Source organism: Gouania willdenowi, unplaced genomic scaffold (assembly GCF_900634775.1).
Source record: "Gouania willdenowi unplaced genomic scaffold, fGouWil2.1 scaffold_434_arrow_ctg1, whole genome shotgun sequence".
Classification (NCBI taxonomy): Eukaryota; Metazoa; Chordata; class Actinopteri; order Blenniiformes; family Gobiesocidae; genus Gouania; species Gouania willdenowi.
The window spans coordinates 164950-178100 of NW_021145195.1; the positions used below are offsets into that span (position 1 = coordinate 164950).

The 13151-nt window shown below is 33.6% G+C and overlaps 2 protein-coding genes across 2 annotated transcripts in view; both read left to right on the top strand.

Annotated features, from left to right (window-relative positions):
• LOC114460371 (uncharacterized) overlaps positions 1-8239 on the top strand; it is a 31396-nt gene extending 23157 nt beyond the window's left edge. Inside the window, exon 2 of the transcript XR_003673597.1 lies at positions 7856-8239. The gene's annotated coding sequence lies outside the window, so the exon portion shown is untranslated. The remainder of the gene's footprint in view (positions 1-7855) is intronic.
• LOC114460376 (olfactory receptor 142-like) lies at positions 1973-2952 on the top strand. The gene has a single exon (XM_028442328.1). The coding sequence runs from the start codon at positions 2176-2178 to the stop codon at positions 2950-2952; it is 777 nt and encodes a 258-aa protein (XP_028298129.1). The 5' UTR covers positions 1973-2175.
• Positions 8240-13151: the final 4912 nt, after the last annotated feature.

Below are 13151 nucleotides of genomic sequence, written 5' to 3' on the forward strand. Positions count from 1 at the left end.
GGACACACACGGACTTATTAAACACACACGAACTTATTACAACACACACGGACTTATTAAACACACACCAAACTTATTAACCACACCACGGACTTATTAAACACACACGGACCTCAGAAACACGGTAAACGGAAACAGGCTTCACCGCTCGGCTGGCACTAGGACCCAGAAACAGAGTAAGTGTGTCCCCTATCCAGCTTCACAGGCTTGTAATATCATCAGTTTATCATTTTACCAGTTTGTTAGAGCTACTGTCTTTACCAGGGAGATAATATTTATTACTGGTGATTGTTTTCAGGAGTTTTACTGGGATTTTACCGGTGATTAGTTAATTTCTCCCTTGCGCTCCGCGGTCCAACATGACACCGGAGCCACACAGTATGAATGTGTCACACACGTCACTCAGTCACAATAAGGAAGGTTGTGGTCATTATACGGGGTGGATTAATTAATGAATAAAGGATTGTTTTATCCCGTTCTTCTCCGTGTTATTATCACATTATAAAAATGTTTAAAAATAGCAGGAATTAATGCTGGTCTCGAACGGTCTTGACGGAAAATCCCGAGTCCGGGCAGCCCGAGTCCAAGACAAGACCGAGTCAAAATGCTTCAGAGTCCGAGACAAGACCAAGACCTTTAAAATTTGGTCTCGAGACCGGTCTCGAGACCAAGACCGGTCTTGACCACCACAACACTAGGCGGCGCTGTAGACGTGTCCCTCTACAGTCGATGTGGCGTCTACGTATATAATGTCTATACATATATGTACTAGGGGGTATTTTATTTTAAGATATGTGTAGAAGAAATCTAAAATAGCCACTTGTCAACCACTTACTAAATACAATTATGTGATTAGAATCTGGTAGGTTGATCTTTATTAACATTAAAATGCTGTGAACATTCCTACTAGGGCTGGGCAATATCGACCAAAACTTTTATCTCAATATTTTTTCTCAAAATGGTGACATATGATATAAATCTAGATCATTTTATTTCGAATGAAGTCTGAGAACAAAGATAATTCTGGGTTAAATTTGCTGATCCAAAATGCTAAACAGGCTCATTTACTAACAAACAGCTGCTCAATATGTGCAACATTTGGTTTTTTCTCCTGTAAGGGACAGCATGTGTGAGTGATATGTAATCTGTAATATGGCTTGTTATGGGGAAGCTCTGAGTTAGGACTCTGTTCTGAGAAGTAAAAGCAGTGACTCTTAAAACTAGTATTTTGATACAAAATAAACTATTATATATAACAGAAAACTCGATACATTTTAAATCTCGATATATCTCCCAGCCCTAATTCCTAAATTATAAAACAGTCTAAATTAAAACATAAATGGATATATTAAGCACATGTTTATTTAATATACTTACAGTTCATATACAAGTCAACACGTTGCATATTTACTGTTAATTTCCAAATGCTTGTTTTTAAGTTAGACATGTACATTTTATTTTCATAACATATTTTATTTTAATTTTTCATCCTCACTCATGTGGTTTCTGGTATTCACTAATGACTTATTAGACACATTTATTACAGACTTTACATCCTTTAACACTTTGTGAAAGCAGTGTATATTTGTGGAGCTTGTGATTGGCTGATTTTTCATGGTGACGTACGCCATTCCTTCCCCCGTGGTAGATGCTAGAATCTCAGTTAATAACGATGTCACATATGAAAACACAATAGTTATCACTCTACACATTTCACAACAAAGCTCAATGTCCCTGACGTCCCACCTTCAAACAAAACCTAATTTGGCCATTCATGAAAAATCTACTTAACCTCCCACTTTTCTATAGCAATACATACTTCCTATAGGCACTGCACTAGAAATACTTCAAAATATTATCAAAAAACCTACAATGAAATAAGTGCCGGTCAAAATCTGGGAGGTGCCGGATCTTGCTGCTGCAAGATTTGGCACAAATGAAGTTCTGCCTTTCTTTAACCTTGTAAGTTGTTACTGAGGTTAATGAGATCCTTGGAGAGAAAGGAAATGCTATATAACAACTTTGCTCCAACTTAATCCCTCTGTCTGACCGACATAGATGATGAGAACCTGAGGTAATTTGGAGGACTGGTATGTCAGGTGTTGCACTTTAAACCTAATCATTTGTTCTTGTTACAGGTCAAGAGACAAATCTGTGATTCGTCACAATTGTGAGATGGGTGAGGAATTCAATGAGACATATATAACACTTGGGGGCTTTGAAGGCATGGAAAACTATAGATATCTTTATTTTATCCTTGTGTTGACGCTGTGCATTTTATCAATTTACAGTAATGCTATTATCGTGTATATTATCTGGGAACATCAAAACCTTCATGAGTCTATGTACATTTTCATTGCAGCTTTATCAGTAAACTCACTTTTAGTCAGTATAAACATTTACCCAAAACTTCTGATTGATTTTCTATCTGAGAAACAAACTGTATCCTATTCAGTCTGCCTTCTTCAGTACTTCCTATGTTACTGTTTAGGTATTGTAGACTTATTACTATTGGCAGCCATGGCCTTTGACAGGTATGTGTCCATATGTAAGCCTCTGGTATATCCAAACATCATGACTAACAGGACTGTGGTTGTTGTACTAGTTTTTGCCTGGTTTGTGCCTGCTTCTCAAATGTCAGTGTCCACTGTGTTGAGTGCCAAGCAGAAAGTCTGTCATTTTGTTATAAAAGGATTTTTCTGTACCAACTCTATCTTTAAGCTACACTGTGTGAACTCAAAAGTGATATCAGTATTTGGTTTGGTGTCTTGCATGTTTATATTGGGTATTTGTCCTGTGTTTTTTGTTTTATTCACATATGCTAGAATACTTTTCATTGTCTACAAAAGCAGTAACGATGTGAGACAAAAAGCTGCAGAGACGTGTTTACCTCATCTGCTGGTTTTATTGTGTTTTACTGCTTTAGGTACATATGATGTCGTTTTCGCTTGATTCGACAACAACTTTCCCAAAATTGTGCACTTAATCATGACTTTACAGGTTGTTTTATATAATCCTCTCTTTAATCCAATTATTTATGGTTTCAAAATGAAAGAAATATTTAAACGCCTTAAGAAGTTGTTTGGTTGTACATAACAAAGGTGAAATAGTTACATTTCTATTGAACAAATATTTATACAACACTTTTTTCCTATCTTTTTCTTGTTAGTGTTCATCACATGTACAAATAAATCAATTTCACTGATAATTTACTATATACAGTACGTGTCATAGTCATTCCTATGCATAGGACCACAGGTTAGACACACACACACACACATTTAGCTCACTTTCCTCAAATTTTTCAATTTTGCTTTCATTTGAGACAAATTCATGTAATACTGCAAGTTCTATATCATTGGTAAAAATGTGTAAACATGAAAAATCAATCTAAATGTTGAATCCAAATGTTAAATCTAAATGTTAAATCGGTCGCTAACATCACGAAATGCATTTTAATACAGTCTTTTCAAAGACAAAAATGGCAAAATGAAATGACTAATGAAAACTTTAGACTTAAATTAAATCACGTAGGCCATATCATCAAGGATCTAAAACGAGCACACAGCGCTAACATATGAAGTCTGAAGACGGTGCAACTGCTAATGCTAACAAAACAATGACAGGGACGTATTATCATTACACTTTTTAGCGTTATTTACAGCTTACCGAAGTGCTCTGTTCGTCGTCTCCAAAGATAGAAGGAATTGAACCCTCAATCAGACAAAGTCTTTCTGTAAATCCTTCTTTATACTGGTGGAGGTTGCAGAAGCAGTCATCCTTGAAGTGTTTCGCACACACAAAAATGACCTTACCCACAGATGTGGGTACATTTCCGTGAAAAATAAAACTCAACCAGGCACTTTGAAAAGGTTCTGATGCTGGGAGACGGTGTAATGAAGCGTGTGGGTTACTACATCCAGTAACTGAACATTTTGACTTATCCTCTCGTAACTTCAGCATCCTTGAGCTTGGACTACAAAATAAAAGCGAGAAATAAAAATGGCGGATTGCTCGAAGTGTTGGACCTGGAGTTGATGCACTAATTAGGCAGTTCCGCTGTAAATACTGTGATGTAATAGTTCAAAAAACGTAATACAGAATAGAAAATTCGAAACAGATTGAAAAATATGAGCAAAACAGAATATAAAGATATCTACGGAGCACCTGAAGAGACTAATTTGATTTTTTCTGTACTTCTAAGCACTCTAAATATGCAAAAAAAATGCCTTTAAGGGCTAAAAAAAGTGGATTTAGCATGATATGTCCCCTTTAACACAAAGACGAATGTTACGAAATGTTAACAAAACATTTAACAAGAGCAAGAATTGAAACTAAACAGAATAAACAAAGACTCACAGAAAAACTAAGAGGACCACAAGAGCTAAAAACAACTAAAACCAAACAGAACCTGACACAAATCCCTCATTAAGGAGGGGGTCCAACACTCTCCAAACTGTCACTAGGAGCTCAGAACAAACTAAATTTGATAATTTCCAAATCTTGAAAAAGTCCATATTTTGTAAACGAGGTCTTAAATGATGTATGTTCATTTTCCGCTTCCTTTGTCACTCCCTTTTTATTTAATTATTGGTTAAACAAACTAAATTAAATAAAAATAAAATAAAAACTGAAAAACTCAAATCAAATAAAAACAAATTACATTTCAAAAAGTATAATGACCCTGACACACACTCATTCACTCCATTGTATAAACTACATTTGTTCTGGCTTGTTTATGGGTTCTGGGACTGTTTACACACTTCTTAAAGAGACAACGTTCTGAATGTGGTTTAGCAACACGACAATATTAAATCACACATTTCAGCCTCAATGAAGGAAAAAATCAAAAGTGACACAAAATGTTGATATTGTGCTGCTAGTGATTAATAAAAGGCTCTTTGTGACATTTTTATCCACTGACTTTCACCAATTATTGTTTCTCTTGTAAAACTATATTGAAAAATAAACTTAAAAAAAGTTTATATCGCCTATCACCATTTTGAGGAAAAATATAGAGATATGAATATTGGTCTATGTCACCCAGACCTAATGTAAACAAAGCAGTAATGTTTTATCTTGTAAAGCATGTAATTGTCCAAACTGTGAGAAATGAGGGGTCCGAAACACGGCTTAAAGTAGGATTTTATTAACATGAGTGTTACCTCAAAAAAAATAAATAAATAAAAAAATCACTGATATGCTGCCTTGTTATGTAGCAAGTGTTGCTAATGCTACACTTCTTTAGTTAAACTAAGTAAAAAGGCTGTGTCACTAAAAATAACTTGTCGACATTTTTGTTTGATGTAAATTGTACATAGAACCAGTTTGATAAATTGCTGACATGATTTTTTATTATCTTGTATCCAAATTTTCCATTTAGGGCAATATTTTAAGTTGGTGAAATGGTTTGTTTTATTGATAAATAACTTTAAAATAATCTAAATGATCTGAATGGAGAAAAAAAAAAAAAAATTGATTGCGATTTTACAAAAAAATTTTTTGTTTCTTTGTTTCTTTGTTTGTTTAAAATGAATTGTTTGTCATTTTGTTTTCTGAAATGTTTTGTTTTGCTTTAAGTATGTGCATTATATTTGCAGTAGTTTTTAGGGTCTAATGATGGTCCTAACTCAATTTTTTTTTTTGTTGAAATTTTTTTTAAAAATGCCTTGCTATAGCCTTACTTTTTAATTTGGGTGACTTTAGTTCTTTGTCATTTTTAGTGCCTTACTGCTTTCTTGGCCCTGTTTAAGTGTGTGCATTATATTTGCAGTAGTTTTTAGGGTCTAATGATGGTCCTAACTCAATTTGTTTTTTTCTTTTGAAATTTTCAAAAAAAATGCCTTGTTATAGCCTTACTTTTTATTTTGGGTGATATTAGAGTTTGTCATTTTTTGTGCCTTACTGCTTTCTTAACCCTGTTTGAGTATGTGCATTATATTTGCAGCAGTTTTTAGGGTCTAATGATGGTCCTAACTCAATTTTTTTTTTTGTTGAAATTTTTTTTTAAAAATGCCTTGCTATAGCCTTACTTTTTATTTTGGGTGACTTTAGTTTTTTGTCATTTTGTGTGCCTTACTGCTTTTTTGGCCCTGTTTAAGTATGTGCATTATATTTGCAGTTTAGAGTTTAATGATGGTCCTAACTCAATTTTTTTGTTGTTGAAATTTAAAAAAAAAATGCCTTGTTACAGCCTTACTTTTTATTTTGGGTGATTTTAGTTTGTCATTTTTTGTGCCTTACTGCTTTCTAAGCCCTGTTTAAGTATGTGCATTATATTTGCAGTAGTTTTTAGGGTCTAATCATGGTCCTAACTCAATTTTTTTTTTTTGGAAATTTTTTATAAAAAATGCCTTGTTACAGCCTTACTTTTTATTTTGGATGATTTTAGTTCTTTGTTATTTTTTTGTGCCTTACTGCTTTCTTAGCCCTGTTTAAGTATGTGCATTATATTTGCAGTAGTTTTTTGAGTTTAATGATGGTCCTAACTCAATTTTTTTGTTGTTGAAATTTAAAAAAAAAATGCCTTGTTACAGCCTTACTTTTTATTTTGGATGATTTTAGTTCTTTGTCATTTTTAGTGCCTTTCTGCTTTCTACGCCCTGTTTTAGTATGTGCATTATATTTGCAGTAGTTTTTAGGGTCTAATCATGGTCCTAACTCAATTTTTTTTTTTTGCGAAATTTTCAAAAAAAATGCCTTGCTATAGCCTTACTTTTTATTTTGGGTGATTTCAGTTTTTTGTCATTTTTTTTATTGCTTTACTGCTTTCTTAGCCCTTTTTGAGTATGTGCATTATATTTGCAGTAGTTTTTAGAGTTTAATGATGGTCCTAACTCAATTTTTTTTTTGTTGAAGTTTTCAAAAAAATGCCTTACTTTTTAATTTGGGTGATTTTAGTTTTTTGTCATTTTTTGTGCCTTACTGCTTTCTTAGCCCTTTTTGAGTATGTGCATTATATTTGCAGTAGTTTTTAGGGTCTAATGATGGTCCTAACTCAATTTTTTTTTTTTCAGCAGGAATCCCCCCCTCCCTGTCCCTTTTCTGGCATGGTAGAACGGACGTGATCACCAGCTCAACTCGGTTCCCACAGAGAAACACATCATCACGTTAATTTATGACACACGTATGGCGTTACGTCACCATTAAGCGACTCTGGGTTTGTTGTTGACAGTACATTCTGTTAATTTCATATTTTCTGTTGCTTAGGGTAACTATTGTCAGGGCAAAAAACTGAATGAAGTGAGGTTTAGCTGATTAGTTTGATTTTGTTCATTTTTGTCTAACGTTTGGGTTGTTTTTGGTTGAGTTGCTAACCTTAAGTTTGTTAATATTTTCATTTTCTAAACTTAACCTTGTTTGGTAAAGTTTTGTTGGTGTTGAAAGTTTTTTATATTTTTGTATGTCAAGCTTTTAAACCACATCATGAAATAAAAGAAGTATTTTTATTACGATTGTTAATGATAAATAAAATAACATATTTTGCTACCACCTTGGCCTCTTTTCATATTCTTGCCAGACTAATGCAGTGATATTTACTTCACTAAAAAGGGAACCGCTGCCTTCTTATTGGTTATATATAGACTTGTACATAATGGTGGTAATAGTTTAAAGATAAAGTCTGGTCTGTAATGGAGTGAGGCTGGATTAATTACATTTAGACTGGGGTTAAAGTGACTTATCACATCTACTTAAATTTGTTTAATTGTTTTAAGGTGTGTGTGTGTGTGTTTTGCTCTTTGGACTATGAACATGTCTTAACCTAATACTGCATATAAAACAAGTTAATACTTTAGTTGTAGTAAATTGTGCTATAATACATACTAATGCTATACTATCTTTCTCATTTCATCAGAAAAGATCAAACAATGACAGGCGTCATGGTGATGAACACATGATGTAACCACAGAGAGAAGCTGTGACTGAGAACATCCTCTACATGATGATCACTGACATGAGGTCTGTGTCCATGGTTGAAGATGAAGCTTCACTACAATCATCCTCACCTTTAATCCAGGTCACATTCTGCCCTCAACGACACAATTTATGTTTTACATTTTACAAAGTTCATGGAGAGAAAATATGAAGAGACTTTAAAGGAAGTGAAGAATGCAATGAACACAAACAGCAAACTGTGTCTCACTGCTGATATATGGACACGTGTAGCTAATGAAGTCTACCTTAGGGTGACCTACCACTACATTCACAATGGGACGAATAAACAGGCTGAAATTAAAAATGTGCTGTTTTTTTATCCGATTCATCAAATAATAAATTTGTTTTTGTGTGTGTGTGTGTGTGTGTGTGTGTGTGTGCGTGTGCGTGTAGGGGGTTTGAGAACATTTTTTTAGCGTCTTACACAGAGCAGGATCTTACTTTGAGGATTAAATCAAGGTAAAAGAAAATGGGTAAAGTTTGTTAGTTGGTTGAAGAGTTGCACCTGAACCTAATATGGTTGATTAGAAGGATGTGAGTAAACTGTAGGTCTATCTGGAGTTGTCACGATACCAAAATGAGTAACCACAATACTATACCAGACAAATCAGGTAATATCGGGATACTGAAGCCTTTTAATATTATTATTATTATGAACTGCAATGTATTTGTACAAGTTAGAAATACTTATTAATTACTTATAGTGTTGTTTGGTGCATGATGAGTACATGAACAAAAGCAATTAAAAAAAACAACTAATAAATGAAGTTAGAATTTATATGGTTGATATTTAAAAAATAACCATTCAGTTTCCTTTGCACATCAATGTATGTTTAACTAATATAAATAATCAACTTATGATAACAAATCCACTGTCTTTAAGAAAAAAACTATTTGACAATAATGCTTCTTCTCCAACATAATAAACCATAGAGGATAAAATACAATAAACAGGAACTGATTCCCTGAGAAAACTATATTTGTATGCATTTTCTGGGTGACGTCACTGGTGTTTTATGAGATTAGATGTGATCCCTCTTTTGTGTGTATGCAAACTGTAAATACTGTTTGTACATTGTTAATATCTCTGTTAATATAAATTAAATTAAAACAAAATAAAGAAAAAAGGTTGCTCTGAGTCCGTGCGGAAGTCCTTTGGCTCCTATAGCTGGTGACAGCGCCTGCACAGTAGATCTCCTATTGTTTTGTCGTCTCTGCTTCTTTTAAAGCCAAATTAGTTCCAAATGGGACTTTTGGAGTTTGTATTTTTTAGTAAAATTAGTGATGCCGTGGCAGACTCACCGCTGGGGCCCGGTGCTTCTGCCATGTGTTGTCTCGTGTTTGTGACTGTAACCGTTGTGTAGAATTTCTAGTATAGTAGGAACTGTTATAATTTGGTACCACGGGGTACCGTAGGTATCGTGCAACTATAGGTTTATCATCATTTCTCACTCACTCACAACCTTATTTGCACACTCTTGGACTCAAGGAGGCAAAGATGAGGTCAAAGCATTTTACTGACATAACAAAACAACACGCTTCTCACACAAGTACCGTTTCTCCCCTTAATGACCTGCTGTCAGTCTGTCATACAAATATGGGACAAAAACATGGGTGATATTTATATATAGATCTATTTATCAATCTGTGTCTTAATAGTACATAAATTACAAGTTCTAAATAAAATCCACATGAGCCAAATTAAAAGTTAGAGCCTTTTAATAACTGAAGTCTCAGGGCATTAACGTGGACATGAAAAGTAACATTTAAATGAAAAAAATAGATATAAGATAAAAGCTTCTTTAAAAATATAAATAAGTGATAAGTCAACAAATAACTAACAACAATATTATATTAGCATTGTGCTGAGTTTTCACCGTGTTTGTCCATGTTGTGAAATGGCTGGATCAGCTTTTTCTGTAAAAACCACCTGCTTCCCTTTTGGCCTCTTTAATCTGGCAGGTTTATCTTATGTAGCCACCAGAGGTATAAAGAGTACTGATATATCCTACTCAAGTAGAAGTACTGTTATTTGAAAGAAATAGCACTGATTATCTAGGTAGGTACTTTGAACATGTTTTAATCAAGTTAAAAAAGTTTAGTTGTTCTCTAGTTCGATTGGAGAATAACTAAATGACAAAAAAAAAAAACACTTACAAAGCTGCTTTCTCCTTTCTTACCACATGGTGGCAGTCTAAGCACACATCTTACTGAGCTCAGAAAATGTGTTTTGATACAATGTGGACCGACCTGCATAAGAAGAAACCAAATCGATCAGGACAAATGACCATCTATTCTATATGTTCTTTGATATAAATAAATATGATCAATATAAATAGGCCATGTAAAAAATATTGTCCTCCAAAACAATTTAAAAGCTTTCTTTTTTTCAGTTTTTAATAATTTTATAGGTAATAATATAGTACCCATGTTGACTTTTGGAAATATAATTATATTTTGACATAACATAGTTATTGCGTTAAACTCTGCAGAAAAGCTTGGTGATTAGAAATCGCCTTCATTTTAAATCCACATATGGATTGGATTTAGATAATCATCTGTAAAGCCATTATTAAACAATCTTCTGATAGGGCAATCTCTGTTAAAGTTGTAATATTGTAATTAAAATAAAATTGGCGCATAAAAACTGTCATTTACAATTTAACTAAATGCAAAACTGGGGAAGCTTTTTACAGTTCTGTGGCTTACACATATGTAGTTAAAATGATTAAAATAGGTTTCATATCATAACTTGTCCTCTTAAGGATCATTTTACCATTAAAAGAAAAAGAAAATCTAGGGCTATATACTGACACAAAAAATGTTCAGACGCCCACACCAAAAATATTAAGGCTAATATTTTCATGAATAACAAAGCCTAACAAGGTAACCAAGTATTGAGACAGAAAATTAGATAAAAGATAATATTTTTTACTGTATTCTACAGCTGACTTAAGACATGGGTCAAAACCGACCTGGTATCATAACCGATTGTTACAGAAAACTGAAGTTTTATGGGGTTATTTATTAAAGACTCAGTAATTGTGATTAATTGTAATTTAACTTTAGTAATTCAGAACATAAATGTAATTGAATTTCAGTGGAAAATATGCTTCTAATTTTAATTGTAATTGGAAAAAATGCCCATCAACGTAATCATAATTGCGTTGTAATTGAACATGGATAATTGAATGCGTAATTGTATTTTTAAAATGTAATTGACTCCAACCCTGATTCAAGCTAAAGTTTACATGCACTAGATTTACAACCTTTTAAAATGATTGCAGTAACAAAAGTGGTGAAGGGGTATAGAAGATTCATTGAAAAGATAAAACTAACCTGAAAAAAACCAGCAAGACACACTGTATTTATTACACAATATTTATTAACAGCAATTCTAATTAGAAAATCAACTTTTTACACAAGAATGAGAATGAAGGAGATGTAAATAAAGTTTTCTCAGAGATTTCATCATCAGAGTCATCCCTCTGTTTAGTTCCCTCTGTGCAGATGTTGAGCAAAAGATGGAAAGGAGGTCTTGTATCTCAGGGATGAAAGTTATGTAGATTTGTATGGGGGTACCAAGTGTAAAAATGTAGTATAAAAGTTGTAGCGAACACATTTTCATTATTTATCTCACTTTTCTCATATTTAGCACGTTCCTACATTTAACCACTTAGAGGTAAAAAAAAAAAGCATTAAATCTAAATGGTATATGTTATATCTAATTGTTAAATCTATATCTAAATTCAATTCAACTCAACCTTAACTTTAACTTTATTTATATAGCGCAAAATACAACAAAGTCATCTCAAAGCGCCGATTAAAATATAAAGTCCATCGTAAAAAAGAAGAAAGAACCCAACAAGATCCACATGAACAAGCATTTAGCGACAGTGGGAAGAAAAAACTCCCTTTTTTTATAGGAAGAAATCTCCAGCGGAACCAGGTTCAGAGGTGGCAGCCATCCGCTTCAACTGGTTGGGTTAGTGAACAGAGGGACTAGTTGACTCGCAAAATCTTATATCTAAATGTTAAATCTAAATATTAATTCTAAATCTAAATTTAAATATTAAAATTAATTCTAAATCTAAATTTAAATATTAAATATTAAATCTAAATATTAAATTTAAATATTAAATCTCAATCTAAATATTAAATCTAAATTTAAATATTAAATCTAAATATTAAATATTACATCTAAATATTAAATCTGAATATTAAATCTAAATTTAAATATTAAATCTAAATTTAAATATTAAATCTAAATATTAAATCTAAATTTAAATATTAAATCTAAATATTAAATATTAAATCTAAATATTAAATTTAAATCTAAATATTAAATCTCAATCTAAATATTAAATCTCAATCTAAATATTAAATCTAAATTTAAACATTAAATCTAAATATTAAATCTCAATCTAAATAGTATATGTTAAATCTAACTAACTGGTCAGTAGTATTTTAACAGCCAATCTTCAGCACAACGTCCAGCATTTCCCACATGACTGACTATTTACAAAACACACACCGTCTCCTTCACCTTACTCTACTTTGCCCCACCAAAGCGCCTCTTCCTGCCACAGCTCCCCCTACAGGCTCCACCCATTACTACGTTCCTCTGCTCACACCTTTCCCGTTCAGTCCATAATCACAGCCAGGCCCCCTAAACCCTACAAAAATGACACTAAACGCATAAAACGGCCCAATCCCATCCTCCGTCCACTCCCTCGTTCCTCACAGCCACCCTCAACGCTGAAAATACTGAAACTGGCTCTCCTTAACACCCGTTCACTGAACAATAAAGCACTTATCCTACATGAATTCATAACAGACAATAACCTGGACTTCCTCTGCATCACTGAAACCTGGCATAAACCTCTGGACTATTTCTCACTAAACCAAGCCACTCCCCCTGGTTACACTTACATTGAACAGCCCCGTCTCACTGGCCGGGGCGGTGGCGTAGCCTCAGTCCATAAAAAAGCCCTCAACATCAGCACCATATCCACAACATCCTTTCAGTCATTCTGAATCCCTTGCTCTACTGGACTGCCACAACTTCACTCAGCAAGTCAACTTCCCCTTACACACCCATAGCCACACCCTAGATTTAGTCTGCTCCACCGGTCTCACCATCCAGTAACTTTCCAGTACTGACCTCTGCATCTCCGATCATCTGGCTATCACCATGGACCTCCACCTCCCCCTCC